Source organism: Penaeus chinensis, chromosome 21 (assembly GCF_019202785.1).
Source record: "Penaeus chinensis breed Huanghai No. 1 chromosome 21, ASM1920278v2, whole genome shotgun sequence".
Classification (NCBI taxonomy): domain Eukaryota; kingdom Metazoa; phylum Arthropoda; class Malacostraca; order Decapoda; family Penaeidae; genus Penaeus; species Penaeus chinensis.
The window spans coordinates 4,138,680-4,151,179 of record NC_061839.1 but is presented as its reverse complement, the minus strand read 5'-3'; the positions used below and the strand labels follow the sequence as shown (position 1 = coordinate 4,151,179).

Below are 12,500 nucleotides of genomic sequence, written 5' to 3'. Positions count from 1 at the left end.
TGACTGAAATCAAATTTTTTTTGCACCTAAATCTATGGACTGGAGTATAGAACCCTTCTGAATCTTATCTTAACTTTGCTCTTTACTCCTACCAAAGAAAACAGTCTAAACTAAACTAACTTCTGTATCCCCAAGCTTAGTCTAAATCCTTACTTAAAGTTAGTTCAACATAGAATGTCTTGCTAATGTACTCTTAATTAACCCAATGCCGACGGGCATGACATGTACGTATGTGTTATACCCACTGTGAATTACTTGTTTGATTATTTCTACACATAGATGGCTACACTTGTACTAAGTCACCAATTAGCCAGTTACGAGTATTGCCTCTCTCACCCGTTTACCCGTTTCCTTGATTTACAAAAATATCTTATGTTATCTTATTTTGCTGTTACTAATGTTTATAATATTATAGTAATTATAATGTTTATAATAAAGATATTACTATCAATATTTATAGCTCTAGTAAAAAATACGTTTTTCCCGCCAATTCAAAACAGGTAAGGTCACAAGGTCTACTGATTGACTCCTTCGTGGCTAAGCACTAGCAGAGCCATCTATGTGCAGAGACATTTCACAAAAAATATAGAAAATGAGCATAGCATTTTCCCAACTTTTTATTCATTTTCCCCAGCAGCATTGAGTTAATGAGATTAGATTATCAAAATTGTAAGTAGATTTTGAAATCAAACTGCCATGTATGGTCACAATCTTTTAGGTATAGTACTTTGGTATAAATACATGTACATAACCATTGCAGTGAAAGTAATCAGATACAGTACTGCCTGCCAAAGATACCCATACTGCAACTTTGTTTAACTGATATTACTGTATCTGGTCTTGTTTAAAAAAAAAAAAAAAAAAAAAGGAAAATGTATTGACATCACAGTTTAATTAATTCCAAACCCAAGTCCAACATATCTTTAGATTTTTTTTTCCTTATCTTGATTTTCATTATTATAGTTTTATTTAGGATTTTCTTGGGCATGGAGAAGTTAATTGATCATACATATTTTATTTCATTACTCTGTCATGTTTCTGTTTTTTCTAATTCTTAATTTTTTTTTTCAGGTTTGAGTAAGAGTGAGCGCCTCATCAGCATCAAACAGATTCTTCTGGAAAAGTTACCGGAGGACAACTACCTCGTTCTCAAGTTCCTTGTTAACTTCTTGTCGAAGGTAATGTAATTATGTTCATATGAATCTCCTTTGGATTTTGATTTTTAAACTAACACAGTATGAGTTCATGTTTTTTTTGTTTTGTTTTGTTTTTTTTTCTTCCCCTCCCCCTCCCCCTCATATTGCTACTATAGTAAAACTTCTTCACTGTAGAATATACAAAAGATAGAAGATAAAAAAATATATATGCATATAGATAAATAAAAGGAAACAGCATAATTTCTGTTTGAAAAATATAAACTTTTGGCAGTTTCACATAAGAGGCATGCATATTGTCTTACATGAAGTTATTTATTGTTAAGTTTAGAGTTTTTTCTCATCTGTTTTTTCATACCACTTTGGTTGTCTTTCATTCCTTTATTTTGAAATGAGGTATATTTGAAAATGAGTAAAGTTTGCTCTCTGTACAAGAATGAATGTCACTTTTCTTGTCTGCCCTATCTTCTTTTTGGCTCTTGTTTTTATGTATATTTATTGCCTTTAAGGTAACTGTAAAGTTATAGATGTCCTTTGATTCCACTGTGGCTCACACCTTTATGGAAGCCTCTGGATGGATAATAGGTTTACTTTGAACAGTTCCATTATTGAACATCGGCCAATCCTTATTTTTCTTAAAATATTGCTTATAGTGTTGGAAATGAGAGTCACGTAAAAACACTGATTGTTATTAGTACCTTATATGTAATATTGCTTAACAGTTACTGTAAGTACTGACTGCATTGTTAAGGAGCTCAGGTTATTTATTATCTGTCTGACCTTTGTCTTCATTAGATATTCAGTCTGCTTGAAAGAATTTAGTGCAACTTAATTTTGATTTGCCAGAGGGTGATATTAGGACATTTAAATAAGGTAGTAGATGCATTTAGATGAAATGAAGTGGTAGTATTGTTTATGCACAAAAAGTGATTGACAATTTTACAGAATTTCATTAATGCAAAGTACATTCTGTTTCTTAACTGTAATCTCTGTCATACAGGTATTTAACCTTCTGGACTGTAACTTACAGAGCAAGGTTTTCTATTTAAGCTTCCCTTACAAGAAAGCCTCACCAGTACTTTTCTTCTGATATTTATTGATATAAATATTTTTAGTTTTGGAAGTTTAGATTTTTTAAATTTAGTTTGTTTGAAGTACTTACATCATCTTAGTAAGGTCAAATTTTATCCAGGTTGACCCTATACTAGATTTGGGTTAGAATGAAGAGAGTTTATGAAGGAAGAAAAATAACATATTGAATAAGATTAAACTTTTGTATTCTAACTTTTCAGACTAATTTTGATTAAAATATAGCCGATAGAATACAGTGTAGTAAACCTGGTTGATCATGATGTGAAAATAGCAAGATATTGAATTTTATTGCATGCTGAAATTTACTTTTAAGATAAGTAAATTTACTATTTCTCATAGTACTGTCACGGTAATGAAAGTTAATTTTATTTTAGTATCATATATTCTAAATTAACTCTTTCTTGCCAGGTGATGGATCGCAGTGACTTGAACAAGATGACAGCAAGCAACTTGGCTGTTGTCTTTGGGCCGAATCTGGTATGGCCACGGGGAGGCCAGATGTCCCTGAATGCCATTGCTCCCATTAACCTCTTCGTGGAGAACATGCTCTCCTATCACCACCAGATATTTGTGCTCTGAAAGGACACTGCCAATACGTCAAGCCCTTGAAACTCACATACGACATTGATTCTGATCAACTAATGTGTCTGGTCAAGACATCTTTTCGAGCCATATCCTTTCATCTACCAATATCAATCATGATCAGGTTCACTCCTTCATACCACTGAAGCATCAACTCTAGAATTAGTCGTTTTCATTGTAGCTCCACAGAAGGATCGTACTGACTGAGCAGTGAAATAAGTTGTTATGAGCTGAACACAGTTGATTTGGAAAACTGTTCACATAATTGCATATTTTGCAAAATTGTGATTTATATGATAGATAATATTATCATACATGTCTGTTACTGTTTCATCAAGTAAGGTTATGTGATAATTGTAGAATATTTGCTCCTAAACAGGGTGTAAGATAGTGATTGCTGAAGTAAAAGTAATTGAGACAAGTCATAACATTACTTCTTTTGAAGAGTATGCGTGGCAAGTATATGAGAAGGTTTCATATGTTCATGGCAAAGGAATTTGTGTTCAGATTTCCACACGCGTGTCAATTGGATTTTTTCATCACTGTTGATTTTTTTTTTTTTTTTTTTTTTTTTTTTTTTTTTTTTTTTTTCCCACTCTTGAATATTGTTGTTTGATTTAAAACTGCTGGATATGCTTTAGTGTCTTGAGTGTTGTCACAGGTGTTTGTATTATTGTTGAATATGGTATAACCAGGTGAGGCTTTGTGGTTACTTGGGACATGATTTGATTTTCTGAATTACATTTTGTTTAGCTCAGGCATAAATTTTTACCAATGTACAATTAATTTAACAAAGATAAGCAGTAGGATAGTTTGTAGCCTAGAAATAAGCAACAAGAAAATGTATCTACAGGTGAATTATGCTTATTTTTTTATGAACTAACAACTACCAAAAGTAGTGTAAATCTTTGTTGAATATTTCATGATTGGTTTGGATCATTCTCTTCAAAAGAAAGTTTTGTATTTATTATTTCATTTAAAAAAAAAAAAATATATATATAATTGCCATTTCAGATTCATGAGGTTACCATTATTTCTATGTGTTTTGTGTCATTTTCTTTTCTTTACATTGGAATACTAAATTATAACTGTTCTAGTTGTTTATTGCATCTTATAGTGTCATGACAGAATTTACAATTATTGGTATAGTTTTAAAAATGAACATAATTTTTGGGTAGCCCTTAGTCTTAACAGAATCATTCCAGAAGTTAACATTAATTTTAAACTTTAAATATTATTTGATATCATAGATCTTTATCCAAGAAGGTGATCCTAGGTAAGGATTATATCAGAAGGTCGAGATACATATGGAAGAATGAAAAATAACCAGTGACTTTGTTAACTACTTAATTTGAAAGGTGTTATGTCTATTTTTCTTCTTTATGTGATTCCATTAAGCATCCCTTGAGTGCTTAACAGAAATTTAAAGGAAAAAGAAAATCACGGAATGTTTGGACGGGAGCAATTTGTTAATATCATACATCAATTAAGGTTTGTTTTCTAGTACGGTTGAAACTTTAGTATCGGTTGCTGACATCAATTGTTTTTCTTTATTTGTAATGTAAGGTCAAGAGTTTAGCACTGTAGATCAAACTTTTATAAAGAGCCTTGAATATATAGGTAAATGACATTAGACATTTAAGAAGTTTTGCTGAAACATTGAGTAAAAGGACTATAGCAGTGCTAGGGAGTTTCATATACTGAAGAGGTAATGGTGAAATTAGGGGTAACATTGGCGAGGAAGCAGGAGGATTATCAAGCCTATATTGAGTGATTGCACAGCGCAATGTTAGCCTCACACTCAGGCTGTTGCGCTGTTGCCACGGGAAATTTAGACTGGTATGAGTATTCTGCAGTGGCAGTAAATTTCAACTAAAATATGCGGTTCCTTGAAGAAGCAAAAAGTAAAGAAAGCAACCCTGCTGTCCCACAAGAGCACATGTCTGAGGAATTCTAACCATGGGAGTGAAACCAATGTCTGGAGATCCTGCAAGTAAGTGGACATGTGGTTTTTGAGATATCGGCTCTTTGACTTAGATATATTAGACCGTATTGACGTTAGAAGTTCAAATGAATGCTTTGGGAATGAAATGTGAAAGGAAAAGATTTGATGTGAGAGTTGTATAAATGCTTGGAACTGACAGATATTCAATCCTTCAGACAACACTAGATTTGATATGGCTTTGTACTTTTAAAAAAACTTGAATGCACTTCAAATCTTTTGGAAATATTCTGACTTGATTCCTATGTAGGAGTCACTGCAAAAAGAAAGAAAGAATGTATGATGCATATTTTTCTATACATTAACTAAAGCTAATGGATATGGAATTGCCTCAATATTTGTGGATTTTTGGATAATAAAGAAATGCCAGACAAATTGCAATTACAAGACCCTCAAAAAAATGAATAATTTGTAAAATGTAATTAAAACTAAGTGCAAAACAAAAACATTATCATGGTTTGAGGTTTGCATCTTCATTACTATTCATTTCCAGATTCTTTAAAACTGTATTTCATTATTTGGTTAATACTATTTCATCATTTTGTATGAAAAAAACATAGAGACCAATGCACAAAACGAAAAACATGAATACTGGCATTCTTATACCAACTATATATATTTACACAACAGTACCAATTCTGTTTCAAGTATCATAATGTTGTCAAGAAGTTAAGGTTTGTTTGTTAAGTGTTGTGAAGATGGTTAGTGGTTCTGGTAAGTTATATAGAACATTGTTTTTTTTCTAACAATATTTTGAATTGTCTTATTTTTTATTTTCTATCTTGCTCTTTTCATAGAAAGAAGTAACATCTGTTTATGGGATTTGGTTACGTGAACAACACTTTAGTAGTTGGAGAAATGATTTCTGCAATATACACCTCAGTTTTGTTTCATTATATTAAAGCTATATTTTTATAATTTCAAATTGTTATATGGATTAAAGGCATAGTAGATATGCTTAGTTATACATTCATTTAATTTAAGATCTTATCCCTGTGTCTTAACAATTCCTTTATAGTTATAGAGATCAATGCAGAACGGTGTAGAAAATAAAAGTAAAATAAAGTCAACACCTTCTACCACTATCTTATGGAATGGCATTTCACTTTGTCAGGGATATTATTGCTAATACAAGTGCATTTATGTCCACATTAAGAGTGACTTTTTATTTGAGTGGTTTTGTTATTTGAACCTGTATCTCTCTCTCTCTTTTGTAATTAATTGAAGACAGAGCCAAAGAAGGAATTTGTTGTTTTGTTTTTTTACTAAGGGTCCAGGAAAGAATGCATTCCTTTATGAACTGACACTTTTCTGTTTGATCTAGCATGTTGTCTTTTTTGTACATCTCTTCTGCTTTTATTTTAAAAGTTAATGTATTGTATAGGCTTGCAGTTGAAGCACAAATTTGGCTTATTTTTGTTTGACATTTTTTTTAGAGAAGAAAAGGTTTATATTTACTGACTTTAATCCAAAATGTTAAGTGACTTATAGTATAGATGATCTTGAGAACTTAAGCAGATTATTCTTTTGAACACGTGGTATGACTGTTTAGTTGCTTTTTGTTATTAAGAGTTAAGTAAAACAGATATTAGAAATGTATAATTTCAATGATGTTTTGCCTTTTTTTTTTTTTTTTTTTTGCACAAGCAGCTATACAGTATAGCTTTGTTGATTGATTTGTGTATGCATTTAAGACCATTGATTCGATATCAGAAATTATGTCTGGTATTAGATGTACCATAGGTTATTAAGCAACAAAGGATTTTACGAAGAATTTCACATAACACAAGTATTCAACTTTTGTATAAGTTGTAAGAAAAAAATGAACACAGTAAAGTTCAAACATTTGCATTTTGTACAAACACACACGCGAGATACTGTTTGACGCATTAAGGCATCTCTGCTCATTGAAGCCGTCTCTGAAATCTTACTTTGAAAAACCTGACAATCAGCATTTCCAAATGTGATCATTTTTCTCCCCTTTTTTCTTTTTTGTATAAAATCTGATGTGTAATTCTTTTCTTGCTGTTAACGGCATGGAAGGATCCCAAAGTTAGTAAGCTAGGTGAAAAGAGCCTTCTATTTTGGTTGGCATTTGATTGCAATTTGGATTAATTCACATTTTTTGAAACCTGTGTGTATGCTAACTTCAATTTCCATTTCATCCTTTGTTGCTTATATAATCATGTTTGGAGTAATTCACATTTGATATCTTTTTCTATATATCATGAAAATACTTTACTGTGATTTATTGTCAATTGAAAATGAGATTAGTAATAATGTAATTATTAATGGTCTTAATATTTGTCTAGTCTGAGTGTATATAATATGATAATAAAGAAATGAATGTAATTTTTGTTAGTTTCTTAACCACATGTTTCTTGTATGTTGTCGTACAGATGACAAATATACCACTGAAAAGCAAAGGAATATACTGAGTAAAAAATTGATTACAGGTAAATTGGATGTAACAGTAAAGCAGTATTTAAAAAAAAAATTTACATCATTGTAATGGCTTGTCAGCTATGAGAATTGTATTCTAATTGGAAATTCTTGTTATGCATTTTTTTTATAATAGGCAATCTAAAAATCTTAAATTGTATAATTATAGAACATGGGTGGATTAATACTGAGCACACTAAAAACAAAGGATTCCCATATCCTTGATGTGTAAATCCTGCATTTAATGGGCTATAACACATTGTCATACCAATATGCATTGTTGTAAATTCTGCAAATTTAGGAACATAATATATTTTTCCTTTAGAAAAGATACTACCTGCGATTAAGACTTAGTTTATCATTAAGTGTGTAATGGTTCTGCCCTTGCCCAAGCAGCAAAAGTAAAGGAAAGAAATTGTTATTAGCATGGGTTGGCCCCATCAAATAGATTAGCAATGCTTGCCAAGGGTATAAATATCTGGAGCGCCACATAAATCCAGAACAATTTCGACTAAAGTGCTGGCTCAATCATCTCTTTAGTAGACAGACTAAAAGGACAGTAGCTGTTGATGAAAAATTAGAAAATCCACTATGCACAAATGGACACCTACTATCCAGGACATTTACACCTTCTTAGATACACTAAGCTCCTCAACATGAATTCTGGTGGATAATCCTAAATCTTAAAGGTACATGCAAGTCAAGGTATGTTGATGTACGTGTTTACAGGCAAGATCTATATAATTACTTATAAATACTTATGTCTAGAACTTGTGTATGTAAGGGTGTCTATAAAGAAGAAAGTAAATGCCCAGGCTCTTTATTTATAGGGAATGAAATAAGGGGCTTTATAAGAATACAACAGGTCAAATGTTTATGTGACATTATGATATTAGAAACATGATGTTTGAATGTCTAGTGTCTTGCTCCTCCCCAGTCCCATGCCCGTTGTTGCCATGGGGTAGCTGAGTTGATGGAGACTGGGTCCCCATGCCATGGATAAACCCTGCCTTGGACCTCAGCCCTCAACTCAAATAATTTTGCATGATCTCTTCTTTTTCCCTTTTCCCTTTCTTTCTCTTATCAGTAACCTTCTACTGTTCACTTTTTAAGGTGTGAGAGCAGTGTTGAAAGGATGAAAGGCTGACTTTGTACCAGTCATGAATGGCCTGTTTAATTGTCTGGCCCTTACCTCTCAAGGGGACTTTGAGGAGTAAGGGACTTACCATGGCCAGTAATGAAGATTTTGCACTCTTATTAGAGACACTAAGGCTTGCTCCTTTTTTTAACTAGCCCCACAGATTTGAATTCACCCGATTTCTCGACCTCAGGCTCTCCTTTAACCACGGCTCTGAACACTGCTACTACTACCTCCTCCTCAATGCTTAATATCACTTCAGTCCAGTCCAAATCACCCACCCAGGCCATTACTCAATCTTTAGTAAACATCTCTCCTCTCCCAGCATCCTCTACTTCATCTCCACCACCACAACTTTCTGTGTGTACTATCCCCTCCTTCCTTATTACAATGCAGTCTTATTGTCTACCTCTCCGTAGTACTACCTCTTTCAACACTACTCACCTTCTATATGTCCCTGTCCTATTACCCACACCTCTACAAATCTTTTGAATACTCTGTTAGCCCTGAAAAATGGAATCGATTTTTCGTGATCCTCTCTACAGTCCCTTAATCTGACAATACTCTCCTTTTCCAGCAATACCTCTAAACACAAATAGTTTCCTTCTGCAACCACCCTGATTGTTCCCTCCTTGTCACAATAACATCCGAATCCCAAGCTAGAATATTATCATCCCTAACTAACTTCACTGGCAAACCCATTCCTGCCCAACATCATCCTCCCCCCTCAATACTTGTACCGGAACTGTCTCCCATCTCCCCCACAAACTGCCATGTGTATGGAAAGAATTGGCTTGATTGTGGAGAAGACCTACTCTCCTGTCTCCTGGACTGTGATGCAATATCAGTACAAGGCTTCACCTTTCCCCTAGCAGCCATCATAAGTCCTCCACCAATACTGCGAAGACTACTTTCTGTAGACAAGTCCTCCCCCTTTGATGCTTATATCAGCAAAGACTCTCCCTGTCCGACCACATCAACCCCCACCCCCCTATCAATGTCAGTATTGTTGGCATCCTGGCCAACCTGCCAAACATTGCTGCCTCACAGACCGATGCTTTCTGTGTACCCTATCTGGTCGTGGGCAGGAAGCACGCAGTCAAGGTTTTTTTTCTTATTCCCTGCTCCTGTGCTACCCGTCGCTCCACCCCTCCCTCTCAAGATGCATCTACATCCTCCTCAGTATCTCTTCCTGATCCCACTTCTATCCCTTCCCTCACCCAGTCAAATTATTTTGCCATTCTAAACCCAGACGCCTTACCCTTTTTCACGACTACACCTTTCTATAGTGCTATATGACCTTGGTGTCTAGCACATTTATTTTGCTTTGAACCAGGGGTTAAATTACTTTAATATGGCTGGTCATGACGGCGGATCTTCCGTGGGAATGGCGTGCTGAGTTTGGTTCCGGACATGTGCCTTAACCCCCATTGATTTTGTTGCTCGAAGTTGGTAGAATTTTTGTTACTGTCTGGATAAAACTCACTCACTCATTAATTAATTGATACTAAGCATGCCTTCTAATAGCTTGTTCCCTTTCTATGTGAATCCGGTTACTCTATTTTAGTGGTAATAAAGAGAAAACCCAAGAGAGTCGATGGCGACATGAGGGTACCGTTAGCAATATCAGCTCCTCAAACACAGAAACTGGTTGAACTAGTGAATCGACATATGATCCTTCTGAAGAGCAGTCATGAGATGGGCACCAACTCTAGGATACAAACTACGATTGACTACAGAAAATAGGGCTTACCATTTTGGATGAAAGAAGGAAAATGAGGGACATGATTATGCTGTTCAGTTAAGTTAAAGGAAGTGCGAAGTTATAAAAAGATGGCTTTATAATTTTGAACACAGGAAGAACGAGAGGACACAGTGAAAAGTTTAAAGTAAGAAGAGGCGACAAGGATGTCACACACACACACACACACACACACACACACACACACACACACACACACACACACACACACACACACACACACACACACACACACACACACACACACACATACACACACACACACACACACACACTTACACACGGATCAGTCACTCCAGTGTAAAGACCCAGTAAACTACATGATGTCATGGCGCTAAGTAGTTCGTCAAACACCGCATTGGTGATGAAAAAATATAAAAATGGCGAAATCCATCCTGAGTGAGAAATAGCTGTGAGAGGAAAGTTTAAGAAGTGGACCGAGTTGCTTAAATTGGTCATTATTTATTTTGCTATGTGTAAGTAGTAAGCATTTCAAGTGTTAAGGCTGATTTGACTTATCATTATAATTCATAATGCGCAAACAAGGATGACAAAAGAACGACGAATAATACTTCCATTACGCTTCGTTATATTTGATCATTCATGTCTTTTCATTTACTGTTAGATTAAAGTGTAAGTGTAACGTATGTGTTTAGAAAAAGCTTTAAACACGTCGCATAATCAGTTACATCACTATAGTCTATTCACTCAGGCCTGATAGCTAGGTGAACACGAAGCTTGGGTGTGATTGGTGGATGCGAGCCGGTCAGAGTCACGCGTGGAGAGGGAGTCACTTCGGTTGCCAGACGGAAAGGAGTGACCGTCGCGGGAACTTCGGCTGGATGCCTGCCGATAGAGGCTTTTGTTTTGATTAAGCTGTACTGTTTAAGGGTACCAGGTTTAGGGTGATTTATTTAGGTCCACATCTGTATGATGCCCGCGCGCTTGCTCTCTTACCTCCCCATTCACGCTATTGCACCACAACTATCCTCGTACATAAGAGGCTATACATCCGCAGTTATTTTTATGAGTGGTAAACGAAACCTGATATAAAATTTTAGGAACCATGTCTGCTTGGTATTGTATATTCCAAAATATAGTAACCAATGAAAACCGTATTAAAAAAAAGAAAAAAAGAAAAAAAAAGAAAAAAAAGAAAAAAGAAAAGAAAATGCATATGATCAGTTTATGATAAATGTAAGCAGAAGAAATGCCACGTACGTTATTTATTTACTCTACGATGTGTATAGCGAAGCCGAATACAAATAATTGGTAAACGCAAAGATACAAGAAAGGACATATACATATTTTGTACAGAATAAAGAAAATTGTCAATTATAAAATATTTACAGGACGAGTCTATACATCTGACACGATGCGCTTTCAGATTATAGTAATTTTGTTGATTGCGAATACTTGCATGTCACTCATCTCCTTTTAATCCTCTATAATCAACTTTGATTTTCTTAATATCTTTACACTTTTTGTAGGAATTTTATTCACTTGGTTACGGAAATGATCCTATATCTAAACTGTATACATTTAGGTTGAGGACTATACATAAACATGGTATAAAAACCCACACTGTAAAACTAAATTTACAGTGTGGGTTTTTATACCATAGTATCAACACGGTAGTGTGTTTTCTCCTTTTCATACATAAACATATATATATATATATATATATATATATATATATATATATATCAGTAAAAATAACTAGATTTACGACGATCCTCAGAGTTCCCCTGACCAATAAACAGCCTTGTTTAAAACGTTTCTAGGTTCCAGCTATCAGAATTAAGTGAACAGACTTCCCTTCAGACAGACAGGACTTTCGACCTGCACTCCTACAAAAAAGAGAGAATTTAGTGCGAATGAAAACTACCATCGCCCTTTCCTCAACATAATCCACAAACGGGTCCATCTTACGGTAAATGAGGAGAGGAGGAGAGGAGGGAAAGGGGAAGGGTGCAAAATCAATGCAAAAATAACTTAATTACGGTCACGTTTGTTTGTTCTGCGCAGTTTTCGGTCATGTTTTAAGCGTGTGATGGTGTGAGTTGGCTCTAACAATGCCACCCCACTTTTCAACACACACGACCTACCTCAACTATAGCTTTCTTATCGCTGATAGGGGTGAGAGATAGGACACTCTTACGGCCACTTCACCATAGACGGCAAATTACACCATTCTAAAACATAATGGTTATTGGCAATCTGAGTGAATTTGAGCAAGGGATTGTGAGACCGTTTCAGCTCGATAAAGAAATCGTTAACTCGCCAGTATCCACGTATTATTAATCAAACTGAAGTACTTAGCCTCCG

The 12,500-nt window shown here is 34.8% G+C and overlaps 1 protein-coding gene across 3 annotated transcripts in view; it reads left to right on the top strand.

The window, feature by feature from the left end:
* LOC125036344 (rho GTPase-activating protein 8-like) overlaps positions 1–7,182 on the top strand; it is a 96,696-nt gene extending 89,514 nt beyond the window's left edge. For all 3 annotated transcript variants that reach the window (XM_047628902.1, XM_047628901.1, XM_047628903.1), the window contains 2 exons: positions 1,072–1,178; positions 2,655–7,182. In XM_047628902.1, coding sequence (XP_047484858.1) covers positions 1,072–1,178; positions 2,655–2,825 — 278 coding nt within the window. In that variant the 3' untranslated portion in view covers positions 2,826–7,182. The remainder of the gene's footprint in view (positions 1–1,071; positions 1,179–2,654) is intronic.
* The last annotated feature ends 5,318 nt before the right edge of the window (positions 7,183–12,500 follow it).